The sequence below is a fragment of the Myotis brandtii genome, unplaced genomic scaffold (genome assembly GCF_000412655.1).
Source record: "Myotis brandtii unplaced genomic scaffold, ASM41265v1 scaffold51, whole genome shotgun sequence".
In the NCBI taxonomy this organism is placed as follows: Eukaryota; Metazoa; Chordata; class Mammalia; order Chiroptera; family Vespertilionidae; genus Myotis; species Myotis brandtii.
Window position 1 is genome coordinate 2,865,855 of NW_005369442.1, and position 17,301 is coordinate 2,883,155.

At 36.6% G+C, this 17,301-nt stretch overlaps 1 protein-coding gene across 6 annotated transcripts in view; it reads right to left on the reverse strand.

Moving 5' to 3' along the window:
• Positions 1-17,295, reverse strand: part of AASDH (aminoadipate-semialdehyde dehydrogenase) — a 29,273-nt gene extending 11,978 nt beyond the window's left edge. For 3 of the 6 annotated variants that reach the window (XM_014548486.1, XM_005877171.2, XM_014548487.1), the window contains exons 1-10: positions 17,054-17,295; positions 14,470-14,765; positions 12,953-13,073; positions 7,917-8,236; positions 5,283-5,475; positions 3,372-3,613; positions 2,658-2,764; positions 1,983-2,155; positions 1,138-1,330; positions 405-520 (exon numbers count right to left, since the gene is read on the reverse strand). In XM_014548486.1, the coding sequence (XP_014403972.1) occupies positions 405-520; positions 1,138-1,330; positions 1,983-2,155; positions 2,658-2,764; positions 3,372-3,613; positions 5,283-5,475; positions 7,917-8,236; positions 12,953-13,073; positions 14,470-14,699 (1,695 nt within the window). In that variant the 5' untranslated portion in view covers positions 14,700-14,765; positions 17,054-17,295. Of the gene's footprint in view, positions 1-404; positions 521-1,137; positions 1,331-1,982; positions 2,156-2,657; positions 2,765-3,371; positions 3,614-5,282; positions 5,476-7,916; positions 8,237-12,952; positions 13,074-14,469; positions 14,766-15,134; positions 15,159-16,695; positions 16,802-17,053 lie in introns of those variants that run through there. The other 3 variants (XM_014548484.1, XM_014548485.1, XM_014548488.1) reach the window with 3 other exon arrangements.
• Positions 17,296-17,301: the final 6 nt, after the last annotated feature.

Genomic DNA, 17,301 nt, shown 5'->3' on the forward strand with positions numbered 1-17,301 from the left:
CTTTAAGCAGAAACATACCTGTTGCAGCTGAAAGTACTTCTGGAATAATGATGTAATAAGCCCTTATACAATAGATTATGTATAGCAAAATTTAGCTATTTTCTCAACTCTTGACAAAAGTGTTACTACACTCCACTGGTCCTTTTAGTTATGTCAAGATAGGTTTTGCCTTTTATGACTACCTCACTTCCAGTAAATTTCTTTATAGGAAGCTTACTCTAATCTTATGGTAGAGAACCTAACCCTATTTTAATACAAATTGAATAAATGGAGCTATACTTCTTACCACCTGGGCAGCAATAACATTCTTAGAAATTTTTTTCAGACTTATTACAATGCTATCATTCCCTAAAGATATTAAATGACCTCTTTACAATAGCAAGTTTGTATCTTAAAAGGTGTACCTTCCACAAATGCTGTAATTTTCCCCAAAGTTCCTCTTTTCCTTTGAGCTTATGCTCAGACTTCAAGTTTGTGTAGTTTAAATAGATCTTGTTTAACTCAGAAACATCAATTTTGCCTTAATGTGAAAGAGAAATACTTTTAAAATTTATGCTAAAATCTTCATTAGTCACAAGAATACATACATTTTTCAGTGTAAATGTTAGAAATTCTATAGAATAGTTTCTCATAGATAATCAGTTCTAAAGAAAGTAGTACCATGCTAACAAGAATGTAATGGGTAATAAATACACAGATAAAAAATAAGACTAATGTCCCTCATTTAAAGAGTTAAAGAAATGGCACTATTAACCAAACAATTATTGCAATTTGAAGTAAATATTAAATAAAGATGAAATTGGGAGAGCAATATAATATGGTAATCAAGAGCAAATGTTTTGAAGTTAAGCAATCCTAAACACAACTTCAACTCTACCACTATCCAGCAATGTGATTTTGGGAAAATTAGTTCTTCTTTTTAAGCCTTACTTTCCACACCTGCAAATAATACCTCCTCACAAGATTTTCTGGAGATAAAATGAGTTAAAATGTCCTCATTTATACAAAGCATTTAATGGAGGGTTTACCACATTATATTCTACTACTTCTAAAAAGGATTTGCATGGCCTTTAAACTACTTATGAATACAATTAGTATCTTTTGGCACTAAACCATATCTGCTTTAAATTATTTTACCATGAGATGTGAATGGTAGAGAGTCAATCAGCACAAGCTCATCCGGGATTGCATGGCTTGGAAGATGTGTCTCTAGTTCTTTAAAGATGTAATTCTTTACTAACTCATTTTTTGACACCATGAACAGAATTAATTTTTCCTGATTATACCATATAACTGCACATGACTCCACTTGTTGAAGTCCTTCAGCAACCTATGAAAGAGATTATCCCAATTTACCAATGAGGACATTTTTTTAAATTTTATTTATTAAATTGATTGGGGAACATCGGTTAACATGAACATATAGGTTGGTTTCATGTTTGGGCTTCTATATTACAAGATCTGTATACTGCACTGTGTGCTCACCACCCAAAGTCAAATCTTCTGTCACCTTATATTAGGACCCCCTTCTCCCTCACCCCATTCCCTCTGGCAAGCACCACTCTGCTATTTGTGTTCTTAAGTCCCAATGAGGACATTTAAAAACAAACTTCCTAAATGCTCAAACTTATCATGTCTGAAGTCAACACAGTCAAATTAAATTGTGAAATACACTAGAGATTTTTATTTTTATTTTGCTATTACTATTATCAGAACACAGGGTTCTTAACATTTTTTCAAAAATAATAGCTTTTATAGCAAAATAAGCCAACTGATATTCAGTTAACAAAATCCAATTAGTCACTTCATGCTGGCAATAAAGGGCATGCTGAATTATCCATACCTAATATTGTAATTCATCACTTTTACAAAAATCTTAGACTTAAATGATACTGACAGAAAATCCTGGCATAGATAATTATTGGTGGCTGCCTCTAATATCTGCATATATTAGTAGATACTTAATATTTATATAATTCTACCTGTTGCACAAGTTCAATGTTAAGACGTTTGCCATGACGTTTGATCTGACTGTCCTTTCGTCCCAAGAAGAATAACTCTCCATCTTTCACAGTCACAAAGTCGCCTGTGGCTCGCATTGTGCCAAGTGGTACTGTCACTTCACCATCAAGAAAACATACTCTGTTCCTGCCACCTCCACAAGATATAAACATCAATGTAATAAAAATTAAAAAAAAATATGGAAAATATATTAAAATCATCAACTCAATAATATCCTCAAAAGTTCAGTTACTCAGTTTTAAGTTTTTAATATTTATAAGAAAAGGGGCTCACTTTTAAATATTATAAAATTAGAGATAATAACCACAAGTAAAATTATAAAAAATTTTATTTCTAAAATCATAGATGTGACTTTAAAAAGTCTAACAACTCTGATTAAATAGAATTTTAGCTACAAATATAAAGGTCCTAGTAACAGTTTCTAAATTACTCTTATATCTTCCCTTAGACATTGTTATCTAAAATAATTATGGTAACTTATTAAATGTTTCATCACTATGAAGATGAGACTGAGATTTAAAATTATCATCACTGAGAAGAATACTAAACATAAGAAAAACTGGGGAAAATAAAAGTAACAGATTTTTTTTTTCTTGAAAAAGAAAATCATTCCCTATCAATAAATATAAAACAACCTAAAAATACTTGGCCATTGCCTTCTTCAATTCTGAAACCACTAGTATCTCTGACTTCAACTACTGTTCCAAGCAGTGGAAATCCCAGTTGTACAGGCAATTCACATCTGTGAAAACATAACCAAAACCAGATTTAAAAGTTTTCATTTGAATAGAATATTTTCTAATGTATTTAAGTCACATAGTATCAAATAAATAAACAAAAAGTTTTTATTATGTTCTAATCCAAAGACTGCCAAGAGGAAAAGGTTAGATCTGTTATTTCTTGCTGTTTAGTCACAAAAAGTTCTAGCAGGATCTATAGCACCAGTTATAACAAGAAAGGTTCTGGATTCCCAGCTTAAAATTCTGATAACATAGTGTTCTAAAATTATTACCCCAGCCCTAGCCGGCTTGGCTCAGTGGATAGAGCTTCAGCCTGCGGACTGAGGGGTCCCAGGTTCGATTCTGGCCAAGGGCATATACCTGGGTTGCAGGCTCCATCCCCAGTAGGGGTGTGCAGGAGGCAGCCGATCAATGATTCTCTCTCATCATTGATGTTTCTATCTCTCTCTCCTTCTCTCTTCTTCTCTGAAATCAATAAAGAAATATATTTAAAAAAATAAATAAATAAAAAAATAAAATTATTATCCCAGTGCCTATCAAAACACTATTATTGTTAAGATACCGGAAAAACAGTTTCTTTCTACCCTGTTTAGTAATTAAAACCCTTACTTCAAAGTAGAATTAAGAATCTCCTCTGGAATCCTGTAAAAAGTCGCCCAACTTGATACCTCTGTGATACCATAAACATTAAATATTTGTGTTCTATTGCCTACTTCTCTCCAGCCTTTGAGAACAGTCAGTGATGGAAATGCTTCACCACCAAGGGCTAGTACTCGAAGAGAAGTACTAGCTGATAAAACAGTTGACTTGATAAGCTGAGATCCAAATCTTCTAAGCAATGTCGGTGTTGCCTGTAGATACATTAGAAATAATTATTTCTTCCCTTCACTTCTTTAAAAAGGTAAGCAATGCAATGATCTGTTCAAAGCTTAACATTGGAAGCCCACATGGAAATTAAACCTATGTTTATTACATAGCAAATCATAGTTGGAAAACTCCTGAGGAAGCATTATCTTTTTAATGTGAATATAAATTTTGCTTTAGCCAAAAACTTAAGAAAAATACTAGTTACAGTTCATTATGTAGTTTGGACAAAAAGGTTTACAGATAAAAATGACAAAATCTATAAAATCAATTTACATTCCCTTTCCCATTATCTCTATGCAAAAAGTATATAAAATGGGTAAAAAAATATGCCTAAGGAAAACAGCATGAATTAAACTTTTTAAAAACAGTTTTATTGAGGTATAACTGACACATGATAAACTGTACATATTTAAGGTATACAATATAAATTTTAAAATATATAGATATATCTGTGAAACCATCACAATCCAAATAATAAACATATACCTATATGTTTGCCTTAACATATACCCTAAAATTACCTATGTACCATTATAATTCTTCCCTTCAACTAGACCCCTTCCCCAGATAACTGCTGATCTATTTTCTATCACTAATGATCAGTTAGAATTTTCTAGAATTGTATAAAAATGTAATCATACAACATGTATTCTGATTTGACCTGGCTTCTTTCACTCAACATAAATACTTTGTGATTATTCTATCTTGTGTGTATCAATAGTTCATTCATTTTTGTCTTAGTCTGTTCAGGCTGCTGTAACGAAATGCCACACACACAGATATATATAAATGAAACTAGAGGCCTGGTGCATGAAATTCGTGCAAGAGTAGGCCTTCCTTCCCCTGGCTGCTGGCACCAGCTTCCCTCTGGCACCTGGGACCCAGGCTTCCCTGTAATTAGCATATTACTCTTTTATTATTATAGATGAATACAGCAATATATCAATGGATATAAATTCTCATCTGCTGATGAGTCATTCTGTGAATGAATATATATACATATATACATATAATATGCATATAGTATATATGCATATTATATATATGTTTTGGGTTTTGTTTTTTTAGGATGAAAAACACATTGCCAAAAAAAAAAGTCATTATCAAATTTTGTGTTTGGGGCAGAAATTCAACATCCTCTTGAGTTTCAATATACTAGATATAAAACTGGTAATTTTAGTTTATCATGATATGCATATAATTTTGTTATTTCTCTCTAGTACCTAACTACTTGCAATTACTATCTTAAGGCTTGTGTACCAGTAACATACTTTCAGGTACATATTTTTTAAATCTTTAAAAATGCCTAACTCAATTATAATTTAACATACTTAAATTAGGTTTTAATGAGAAATACAATAAACTTAAAGACAGGAAAGGCAGCATATCCCCACAGATCTGAGTAAAAGCCAAGTTCCTCTAGTTATAACAGCATGTATAAAATATACAAAATAATTTTCTAGCCAGAATTAACTGATTTGTTTTTTACATTCTCAAACAAAAAAGTGAGATCATCAGGAGATAGCCTTTGATAATCTAACTAGATTATCATTAATCCACTGTAAAGAATTTCAGGAATGCAAAATGTTCTCTAAAACACTTAAAATACTGAATCATAAAGGACTAAACATTTCATTTGTTCCTAAAATGTACCTGCAAAATAGTCACTCTGTGATGGGAAAAGAGAACAGGAGCTAATTTCGATGGGAGCACTTTGACAGATGTTGGTACAATAAGCAGAGAGGCACCACTTGATAGAGCAACAAATATTTCCACAACTGAGGGGTCAAAGGTCAGAGGTGAAGCTAGAAATAAAACATCTTCTTGTGTGATCTCGAAAAGTACCCTAAGGAAAAACAGAATGTAACTATGAGAAATGTCTAATATTTATTTGGTAAACACATATCCTAACAAAGTATTTATGACCATTAAGTTTTTGGGTGATGGCCAGATTTTTATTCTTTAATTTACATTAACCAATATGGTGATATTAATTCTAGAACTCTTCTTTAAAAATATATATTTTTTTTTTTATTGATTTCAGAATGGAAGAGAGAGGGAGATAGAAACACCAATGATGAGAAGCACTGATCAGCTGCCTCCTGCACACCCTCTACTGGGGATCAAGCCTGCAACCAGGGTGTGTGCCTTGACCAGGAATCAAAGTGTGACCTCCTGGTTCATAGGTGAATGCTCAACCACTGAGCAACACCGGCTGGGCTATAACTCTTCTTTATAAACGTAAGGATTAAAAGCCATTTAAAGCAATAGACGCTTTTTTACCATGACATATTTAATCATCTGTGGTAGCTTTCTGATGGGTTAACGTGGCTGGATTGAACTACAGTCCCCAGAATTCTCTTTCTAGTATGTTTCCCATTAAGAAGACAAAGGATATTTTCTCTTGAGAGTTAGAAGACAGAGGGAGGCAACTGCATTTGGTAGCACACGCACGTTTGCCCAATTATTCAATCACACACTATCTAGGTCAGTGGTTCTCAACCTTGGCTGCACATTAGAATCACCTGGGAATCTTTTTAAAATCCTGATTTCTGGGCCCAGGTGATTCTAATGTGCAGCCAAGGTTGAGAACCACTGATCTAGGTGCTGCTGCGAAGGGCTTTTTGTAGATATGATTAAAGTCCCTCATCAGTTGACTTCAATCGAAAGAGAGCTTACCCTGGGTTGGCTGGATTTAGTCTGGGGAGGCCATTAAAGAATGTGCAGGTCTTTTCTGAAGAGACTCCAAAACAGCAGCTGAGTCTGCAGTTACTCTCCCTACCCCTGGATCTTCGTTCCTGACTTGCTTGTGGACACGCACATTCCCACGAGGTTCCAGTCTGCTGAGGATCACCCCTTTCTGCTGGTCTATGCTAAGCTTAGCCAGCCCTAACTGCAAACCAATTCCTTGTAATAAATCTCTGATCTATCCTCCTGGTTCTTTTCTGGTAGGAATCTGGACTTATTCTATCCTACTCACTCACTGATGCTTAATAGAGACCTCTGACTCCCTTTCCCCACTACTTGGCGTTTTCTCTCAGTAGCTGATCAAAGAGCAGAATAGAATATATGTGGTTAGGATATTATAGAGCATGGACAGTCTGTGTTGAGCCTATGGCACTACAGTACTTCAGTTTGAATACACAAAACCCACTATCTAAAAGCAGGGATTACCTTAACTTTAAAATATCTTCAAGTATGGTACTGGGAGGATCCACTCAGAACCCCAGAGTTGGTATAAATATTATTTTAAGCTGAAGACATTTTGGATTCAACAGATGCAAAAAAAAAAAAGCCTTCTTAGAGTATCCCTTATCTGACTAACAGCAGCTTCTGGGAAATGAGGCTGCCACAAACTTCTTCAGGGTGGCTTTTACTCCCAGCAAAGACAAAAGAGTAAACCTACCATATTCTCTCTGCAGGGGAGTTTCATGGTCCTGACACAGGAAAGACTATTCTCACCAGCACAAACTAACGTTAACACAAAATTTCTTATCTCTTCGTCTTTCATAAAGAAACTTGTTTGTTCTTCCCACAGAAGCCTCCCCCCCCCCCCCCCCCCCCCTTTTCCCTACCAAATCAGGTAGATAAGCCTTCTAATTTTAACTTTTAATGATGGAGTTCAGAACATGCCACCCCAAAATATGCTGCTCTGGCATACTGACTGGTTTGAGTTAAAGGCACTTGAAAAACAGTCCATACAAACACTCTGATCTTCCTTCCCCGCCCCCATAAAAACAGGAGCTGAAATTCCCAAATGAAAGATATCCTCCCTTGAGCACAGGTTCTCAACCTATGGGTCGCGACCCCTTTGGGGGTCGAACGACCCTTTCACAGGGGTCGCCTAAGACCATCCTGCACATCAGATATTTACATTATGATTCATAACAGTAGCAAAATTACAGTTATGAAGTAGCAACGAAAATAATTTTATGGTTGGGGGTCACAACATGAGGAACTGTATTAAAGGGCCAGAAGGTTGAGAACCACTGCTATAGCAGAAGGAAAGTAACATTCTTTTTGTTAAGAACTAGAAGATGAGACTCAGAGAATTCTATATAAACAGACCTTGTTAGAATAATTATCTTCCCTTAGCCTCCCCACATAGTTTAGTCACTTTTCCACAACTGACTCTTTGTTCAACCTAATATAAAAGCAAGCAGGTTTTGCCATCTCTTTCGGCCTTCATTCCCTATGAAGGGTCCTGTCACATAAACCTTGTATAGCTGACCCTTGAATAATGTGGGTTTGCAAGTTCTAAAAAAGGACTCCAAGCACAGAACTTACCGGAAATGTTGGATGTTCGGCACTATACACGCATGAGGGACTCTGACAATCTTGGGTATCCCCGTGGTGCCTGATGTATGGAGAACATAGGCTAAACAATGCGTTAGCCTCACATCCATATGCTCTTCTGGCTTTTCTTCATTGCTTTTCTCAGAACTGGTGCTGTTTACCACTTTTTCTTTTTTGTATTTCTCTTTTCTATCATTTAGCATCAAGCTCACCTCAACATTTTTCCAATGAAGTCTGAAGAGTACTAAGTCATTATGTTCTACTGTAAGTGTATCATAGTTCAATAATTTTTCATAGGAAGATTTGAATTTCTGTTAAATGGAGAAAATTTCCAATACATTAAAAAGACATTCTTTTTTGCACAGAAGTAATATAAAGTGTTCATTTACTCGTTCATTATAGCGTTTATTTTTATTTAATTTTTTTTAATTCTTTATTAGTTAAGGTATTACAAATGTGTCCTCATCCCTTGCGTTTATTTATTTTTAAAATATATTTTTATTGATTTCAGAGAAGAAGGGAGAGGGAGAAACATCAATGATGAGAATCACTAATAGGCTGCCTCCTGCACACTCCTACTGGGGATCAAGCCTGAACCCAGGCATAAGCCCTGACCCGGAATTGAACTGTGACCTCCTGGTTCATAGGTTGAATCTCAACTACTGAGCCACACCAGCTGGGCTCATTATGGCTTTGTAATTGTTGTGTTTTTCTGAAAACTTGCTATATATCCAGGGATAAAAATAAATAAAATAGAAACTTCCAAGAGTAAAGTGCTGTCCTTACTTTCGAAGTCACCTTCAAAATAAACAGACATAAAAACACACAATTGCATGCCCTAGCTGGTTTGGCTCAGTGATTGGAGCATTGGCCCTGGGACTGAAGGGTCCCAGGTTTGATTCCAGTCAAGGGCATGTACCTTGATTGCAGGCTCAATCCCTGCCCTGGTTGAGGCACATGCAGGAGGCAACCAATCAATGTGTCTCTCTCACATCAATGTTTCCCTCTCTCTGTCTCTGCCCCTTCCACTCTGTCTAAAAAAAAAAATGGAAAAAATATCCTCGGATGAGGATTAACAACAAAACAAAACAAAAAAATACACAACTGCAGTACAATGTGGTAAGTATGACAATGAAATATAGGAACCGAGGAGGCTGAACGTAACTGACTAGAAGGTCAGAAATTGCTTCTTCATATGTAGTATTTGTTTGTAAGTAGCTATCGCCAAATAAAGAAGATGGGTACTTCAGGCAAATAGCTAATACAGAGTGTAAGACCCAAGAAAACTGGTGTTGTGGAGAGCATTAAGCATTTCAACAAGCTGCAGAACTGGAGAAGAGGAAGAAGGTGAGTAGTGTTGTTAACAGGAGATGAGATGCTAATCCTATCCTCCTATATAATAAAAGGCTAAAATTGTCCCCTCGACTGGGAGTTCGACTGGGAGTTTGAACAGGGGGTGGGGCCGGCTGGCCAACCATCCGTGGCCTCTCCCACCGGCTGGCCCGACTCAATCGGGGTGGGCTGGCCAGACCCCACCCATGCACGAATTCGTGCACTGGGCCTCTAGTCCTTAATAACTTTGCATAACTTTTAAACTCAACACTGAGTTTAAACCTTAACCTGTAAGCAATAGGATCCAAATGAAGGTGGCAGCAGCACAGACTAGACTTTACTCTGTCAAGACTCTGTCTGATAAGTGAGAGCCATTTATTGAACCTTTTGCAACAATTTAGATATGCTGTATGGTACTTGAACTAATTGCAACCACAGTGGACAGAAAGGGTCTTTGAGCAAAGAAATCAACAGGGCTTGGTAACCTTCTGGATATAGAGTGAGCCCAAGAACACTGAGATTCTGGGTCAGGTATTTGGTAAAGACAGATTAATACAGAGCTAAGTTCAGATAAAAAGATGCTAAATTCAGTTTGGCCATGCCAAAAGTGACGTTCCTTTGAATATACATTTTTATTTTGATAAACAGCAGCTTAATAAAATATAACTTAAGTTTCACATTAAAGAAATCAATATAAATGAGAGGAAAAAGGTCAAAACCCAGAAGCCTATAGTGTTTTCTGTTGGTTCGGTGTGTGTATATTAGAGGTAAGATGGGATGTGGCCTGTAATATTCAATGACAGACCTACATTTTCTAAAGACTTAACTCAAAACCATCTTCTGGCCTGGCCAGTGTGGCCCGGTGGTTGAGTATTGAGCCATGAACCAGGAGGTCAGGGCTTGATCCCCAGCAGGGGCGTGCAGGAGGCAGCCAATCAATGATTCTCTCTCATCATTGATATTTCTCTCTCCTGGGAATCAATACAAATATATTTAAAAATACACACACACACAAAACCATCTTCTGCCATTAAAATTTTCCTATCTCTACTAAGTTATATTTACTTTACTTACAACAATATCACACTATGTAGACTTACAGGTTTAGGAGTATTAACCTTTTCTCTCCAACTAAATTATAAGCATTTGGAGGGCAAGAATCATGTATTGGGCTTCTTTCACATACCAATGTCCTCCCAGACAACCTGACTCTAGTGCAGGGTTTCTTGATCTCAACACTGACATTTTGGACCAGATAACTCTGAGGGGAGCTGTCTTGTTCCTTCTAAGATTTTTAACATCATCCCTGGCCTTTACCAGTAGCACTCGCTGCCACGGTGACAATAAAAAACACAAGACAGCCTGGCTGGTGTGGCTCAGTGGTTGAGTGTCAACTTAAGCACCAAGAGGTCACCGGTTCGATTCCCGGTCAGGGCATATACCTAGGTTTCGGGCTTAATCCCCAGTAGGTGGTATGCAGGAGGCAGCCGATCAATGTTGTTTCTCTCTTATTGACGTTTCTATCTCTCCCTCTCTTTCTCCTCTCTCTAAAATCAATAAAAAAATAAATTAAAAAAACACCAGACATTGCCAAATGTCTCCTGGGAGGCAAAATCGTATGCCCAGCTGAGAACCAATGCTCTGGTGGATGCTGGGCATACAGTAGATGCTCAGTAAATACTTCCCCATTGCTCCTGTGCTAAATGAAGGAAGAACACTCATACCATCATCAAAGTTATGGAATATGAAATAAGGTACTTTCCATAGGAAGTAAAGGGTTTTGCTATGTGCTCAACTCCTTCCTATAAGCAATTATTTAATTCTCACATCCCATCACCTCTTTAATAAAACTTTCACAAAGGTTGTTAAGAAAAATGAAGGTTACACCCCCATTTTAGTTTTGCTTACATCAACAACAATGGAATTAACCAGTTTGAGGAGAAGAGAAAACTTTGGCCAGACATTAATACATGTTTATTTAAAAAATATTTATTAACCAAATGAATACTTCAGTTGTCTCCTTCTGGAGACTTTACTCAAATACTCATGATTCTCTAGAGGTCCTCATCTATCTTAAACTTTTGATACTTCTTATTGTTATATATACAGACAGAGATGCACAGACATAGGTAAAATGCATTTATATTACCCCCAAATATATAAGTTTGGATAAGAAATGGGTAAAAACAGGCTAAATTGAATATACCTACTATAGTGTTCTTTTCTCTTTGGCAAAACAGTACTTTATAAACAAGAAATAAATAATAATAAAATATGGGCTGCCTCTTGCTGAACATATAATACCAATGCTTTCCCCTAAAGCAATGTTTCCTTTTTACTTATTTTATTTTTTTATTTTATTTATTATTGAGAGTATTACAGATGTCTCCCATTGCCACCCCTTTTACCCCTCCCCATGAAGCTCCCACCCTACCCCAGGCCTAAAGCAGTGTTTCTTGGCTAGATCTTTGGTTGGCAGTCAAAATTTTAGAATTATAATAAACTTAATTTTCCAGAAAGGTATGATCTAAGTACCAATCTCTTTTTCAAAATCTAAGCTTGCTTACAATTCTTTAATATTGTTCACTATTATAAATTGCCATAAATATTCTATACTAGAGGCCCAGTGCACGGGATTCGTGCACTGGTGGGGGGCATGGCCTGCGGGGATTGGCCCACTATGGGAGCGCCGCTCATCCCAGTCAGCCAAGCGGCTATGGGCCTGCCTTCTGAGTGGCTGCTCCCACTATGAGAGCACCACTCATCCTGGTCAGCCAAGCCGGCGCTCCCACTGTGGGCACACACTGACCACCAGGGGGCAGCTCCTGCGTTGAACGTCTGCCCCCTGGTGGTCAGTGCACGTTATAGCAACTGGTCAACTGGTCAACTGGTCGTTCTGGTCATTCCACTGTTCAGTCGCTGGGCTTTTATTATATAGGATAATAAAAGTGTAATATGCAAATCGACCAAACGGCTGAACAGCGGAACGACCATCTGGACGACCATCCAGGGCCACGCTATGACACCCACTGGCGCCAGACCAGCCAAGGCAGATGCAATGTGATTGATCAGGGGCCCAGCCATTGCCCCATGATCGCAACCACAGAGGGAGGCCCACGCCACAGACCAGTGGGATGCGGCGGGTGAGTGGGGCCTCCCTCTGCAAGGGAAGCGCAGGTGCCGGAGGGAAGCCGGTGCCAGCAGCCGGGGGAAGGAAGGCCTACTCTTGCATGAATTTCGTGTATCAGGCCTCTAGTAGAAAAATGAAAGTTTCAAGTATTATGAATTTTCCTAGTATAGGAACAACTTTGGAAAGAGAAAGGAAATTCAAATACATGATTATAAAGCCAGACGATATGTTCATGCCATAGAGCAGTGTTTTTCAACAAAGTGTAGGGGGTAGAGGGCACTGCCAGCAGACATTTGGCAATGTCGGGAGACCATTTTGGTTGTCAGAACTGGGGGGTTCTACTGTCATCTGGTGGCTGGAGACCGGGGATGTTGCTAAACATCCTATAATGTACAGGACACTCCTGACAAAAAAACAACAACAATTACCAACTCAAAATGTCAACAATGCTGAGACATCCTGCAGAGTTAGTAAATTTAGAAATCAAGAGGGGATAAAGGAAAGGCCTTTATCAATTGAAAGATAAATGTAACACATAAAAAACATTGAAAATATATACACTTACATTAATTTGCTGTTTTTCAACAAGAATGTACTGTAGATTACATTTTTTCATAAAATGAGTTGATAATGCTGGTGGTGAATCTGGATCAATGGGAGCATAAGCAGCAGGGACTTGGAGAATTCTAAGGAAACAAAGTATACAGTCAGCATACAATATGTTGAAAATAATCTTTAAGCATTTCTATTTCTCTATGTACTTTACTATTGACTTTATCAGAAATTCTCGATGCTTTTGTTGACACATTTTTTGTTTATAAGTAGTTACTTTTATCTGACTCTTAATACTGAGTATTCTTGAGTGTTTACTATATTAAATTCTCATTATCTAATTCAGAGAAATCTAAGATTTTTTTAAAGCTGATGTATTACAGTAAAATACACTTGGCTAACAGGCTACTACTAAGATACCAAACAGGTAGCAGACTCTTATTTCTTCATCTATGTAGGGTAACATAAAACAAGGTAAATATCCACATGCAACTTATTAGTACAGTGGGGCCTTGACTTATGAGTTTAACTCGTTCCGAGACCGAGCTCGTTAAGGAGCTCATTAACTCAAATTATTCTATCAACTCAATGCAAAAAATCGGCTGAGAGACAGCTGGTATCTCAAAAAACTTGTTAGTCGGGACACTCGTAAGTCAAGGCCCCACTGTATGTGGAGTCTATTAATCTGCATACTAAAAAGGCATATTTCACCAAAACCAATATAAATTAAAAGGGGGGAAAATCTTAAAATAGATTTGTAAGTGGCAATACTTACATAAATAAAATCAAAGATAAGTTAGTTGTATTACCTAAAAGCACTTTGGAGACACTTTGGGTACACTAGATCTTTGCACATACTACATTCTCAATAATTTTTTGTCAATGATTGAATAAAAAATTTTAAAACTTTGTTTTGCATTTATATAATTAATCTACTAACATACATACTATGGGATGAATATCAACATCTCTAATCCTTTACAGCTTTTATTTACTGCAGAACCCTAATAAAGAAATCACTATATGAAAATAATATTCTAGAACTTAAATAATTGAACATTTTTAAATATTTGTTTGAATTAGTATATTCTTCAAGTCATATCTCAATTTTTATGGAGTATTATTCAAAACTCTCAATTATTTATTCATTCACTTACTGAATACTTGAATACCTAAAGCTTGTCTTAGAGGAAAAAATATATTTACATTACTTTTAAAATACTTGTTTTCTTTTATCTAACAACAGAATTTATAATTTTTCCTTTGGCAAATGAAGGCCTTATATTTTGGAGACATTTAAATGTTCTGTTATTAGTGAAAACTTCTAGTCACTTCTAAAAAATGCTCAGGTGAATTAATTAAAAATAATCCTAGGGGAAATATGAACTCCTTTAGCCTCTCTAGAATTGAGCAAGCAATACAGAAGAATCCAATGGTAAACAGAACAATAATCTGTAATATATCCTATGTATTAAAGAATTACGAATTAAGTTTGAGTAATATAAAATTTTTAATTCTAAAACATATTACCCTAAAATCCAAGAGGGTAAGTTTATCCCAGGATGGCAGTAGAGACCAATTTCCCGAATTCCTTGAAAGTCGCAGTGTAATAGCAGAAAATTTGATAATTCTGAAGCAGCATTGACCAGATTCTTGTAGGTGTAATAAACTGGAGGCTGGTTGTTACATTCATCAAAACATACAGCTATTTTATTGGAGTAAATGGAGGCAGCCTGATGCACCAATTCCTGAAGAGTCATTTCACTGCAGTTTATCTAACGTTACTAGTAGCAGAAGTGTGACAGGGACAGGGAGTTTTAGGGAGCCTGGTAGAGGGAGAAGGAGAGAGAGAAACTTATATAAATCACTACTCACAAAAAATAACTATATCAAAAACATACAATTAATGAATCTCTAAACTTATTAATTTACTTATGGTAACTTTGCTGAGAACAATGATGTTGAAAACTAATCTGATGCAATCATCCTAATGCTGGGTCAGAGCTGAAAGAAAATTTGAGAGGTGAGTGGTATACACTGATAAGGATGAAACAGGTAGAAATGCAGAATTATCTCTTAATTGACTACGATCTAAATGTGTATGTATATTAAATTAACCAATAAGACCAAATTTAAAGCACCACATGTTTAATTTTTTCTTCAATATTGTTAAAAATTGATTATGTTGCACTGACCAGTTTGGCTCAGTGGATGGAGCGTTGTCATGTGGACTGAAGGTCCCAGGTTCAATTCCGGTCAAGGGTATGTACCTTGGTTGCGGGCACATCCTCAGTGGGGAGTGTGCAGGAGGCAGCTGATCAATGTTTCTAACTCTCTATCCCTCTCCCTTCCTCTCTGTAAAAAAATCAATTAAAAATATATTTAAAAAATTGATTATGTTAAAGTGCTAAAACCTGTACAGTGAATTTGAAAAGACTAATGCAAATAAAGTCTGTGTTTAGGGACTGAACTTAAGAGGAAGCAAAATCAATCTTTGATAGAAAAAAGAAAATCCACAATCTATTCAGTTTTTGTCCACTATATATAAACTGTGCTAATTACTATTTAGTATAATTCTTTACTCAGGTCACATCATTTTATAATTGTTAAGAAGTAAGCTCTTCATATTCTATATGACATTTAAATTCCCAATAAATTCATTCACATTTAGACTCTAAATGTCATATTACAACTCAATAAAACATTGTATCAATTCAATGTTCTGAGGGCTTCTCAATGCAGATTAAATAAAAATATTTGAAACTATTTCTTCAAAGAAATGTTAGGGATCACCATTTAAAAAAAAACAAAAAACCTCAAAATTGCTAGTATTTTCTTGAAAGGTGATTTTTTTGAACTCTACATTCCAGACTTCAAAGCAAGTATGATTTTAATCATTCAAGCTTTAAAAATTTGTCCACACTTATTTGAACTGATTTCCCTACTGATTCAAAACACATTTACATCCATGTAATTTAGTTAATATTAGAGAACATTGATAAAACATTCCTACAGAGAGCAAAATGAACCTATAACTACTGAGACCCATAAGGTTAGGAAATGCTATGATTTCTAAATATAAAGTTTTAAAATATAACTTTAGTACTTAGTATTTCTTTTTATTAAGCACTAGAGGCCCAGCCCACGAAATCGCATGAGACCCAGACCTGCCCTGCACGAGTAGCTCGCTGCCTTGCCAAGGGCCCCGCCTCTGTGTCCAGGGGATGGCAGGCCCGGGGGAGAGACTGAGAGGTGCTCGATGCATCTCCTGGTGACTGGTTGTTCCAGCGTTCTGGCATTATGGCCACAGGCCTTTTATAATATAGATTTCTACAAATACTAGCTATTTGTGATGCACAAGATAAAAATTTTAAGCTTTCTTTATACATACATTGTGTAAATATAAGGAAGACTTTCCAAAGCATGCACTAAAATTATGAGGAAGGACCTCTTTACAAGAAAGGATACCTTCTGCAGAATATAAATAAGAAACTGCCTACACTATAGAATGTACTAAAGCATTTTTACAGAAATTTGTAGTCTATATACAAAAAAAAAAATGCATTTTTAAAATACATACAGCAGTTAATTTTTCGCTTGAGGACAATCTACTCAATATATAATACTCCAAAATTACCTGACCTCAAAGTAAGGAGTAAGATTATAAAATGAACTAAATTCTTTTTTTTAATGCCATTTTTAAGACATATTGCAACCCTCAGCACATGTAGCTACACAATTAGGATGTTTTTCTACCTTTGAGTTTCCCAGTGGTTGCTACAGAGAATTAAGGCAAAATCTATTTTTGTTTAAGGTTTTCATTTTCGTTAACTAAACCAAATGCATTCTCCCCAACAATATATTTATTGGACGCCCAAACACTTCTTGAATCTTGCAAGGGGGGTCGGGGGCGGGGAGCAAAATCTGGTCGCAGATTTCGTAAGCTCCGGGATCATTAAGTTTAAGATACTTGTTATTTTACAACTGCAGAAGCTGCTATGTGGTCATCGCAGGAATGTCAACAAATCCTCTTACTTACTGGCTATTTAAAAAAAAAAAAGGTGAGTAGTCTAGAAACTTTATTTTCCCCGTACCCACCGGCTTCTTCACTTACATTGCTAACTTCGTCTAATAACGATGCACTTTATAGCTTCCAAAGCACTTTTTCATCTGCTCTTTGAAACCAAGATCGCAGGTAGGCGGGGCAGGCTTATTCCAATGAAGGGGCCGAGGGGCCGAGGCTGGGTGACTCAGGGGGGATCACACGGGGCGCGACACCCGCCCACCAGACACCACTGACTCACATCAGAGGCCAGGCCGCCCCGAGTTTGAGCCGACCTGCGCACAGCCAGCCCCTGAGTC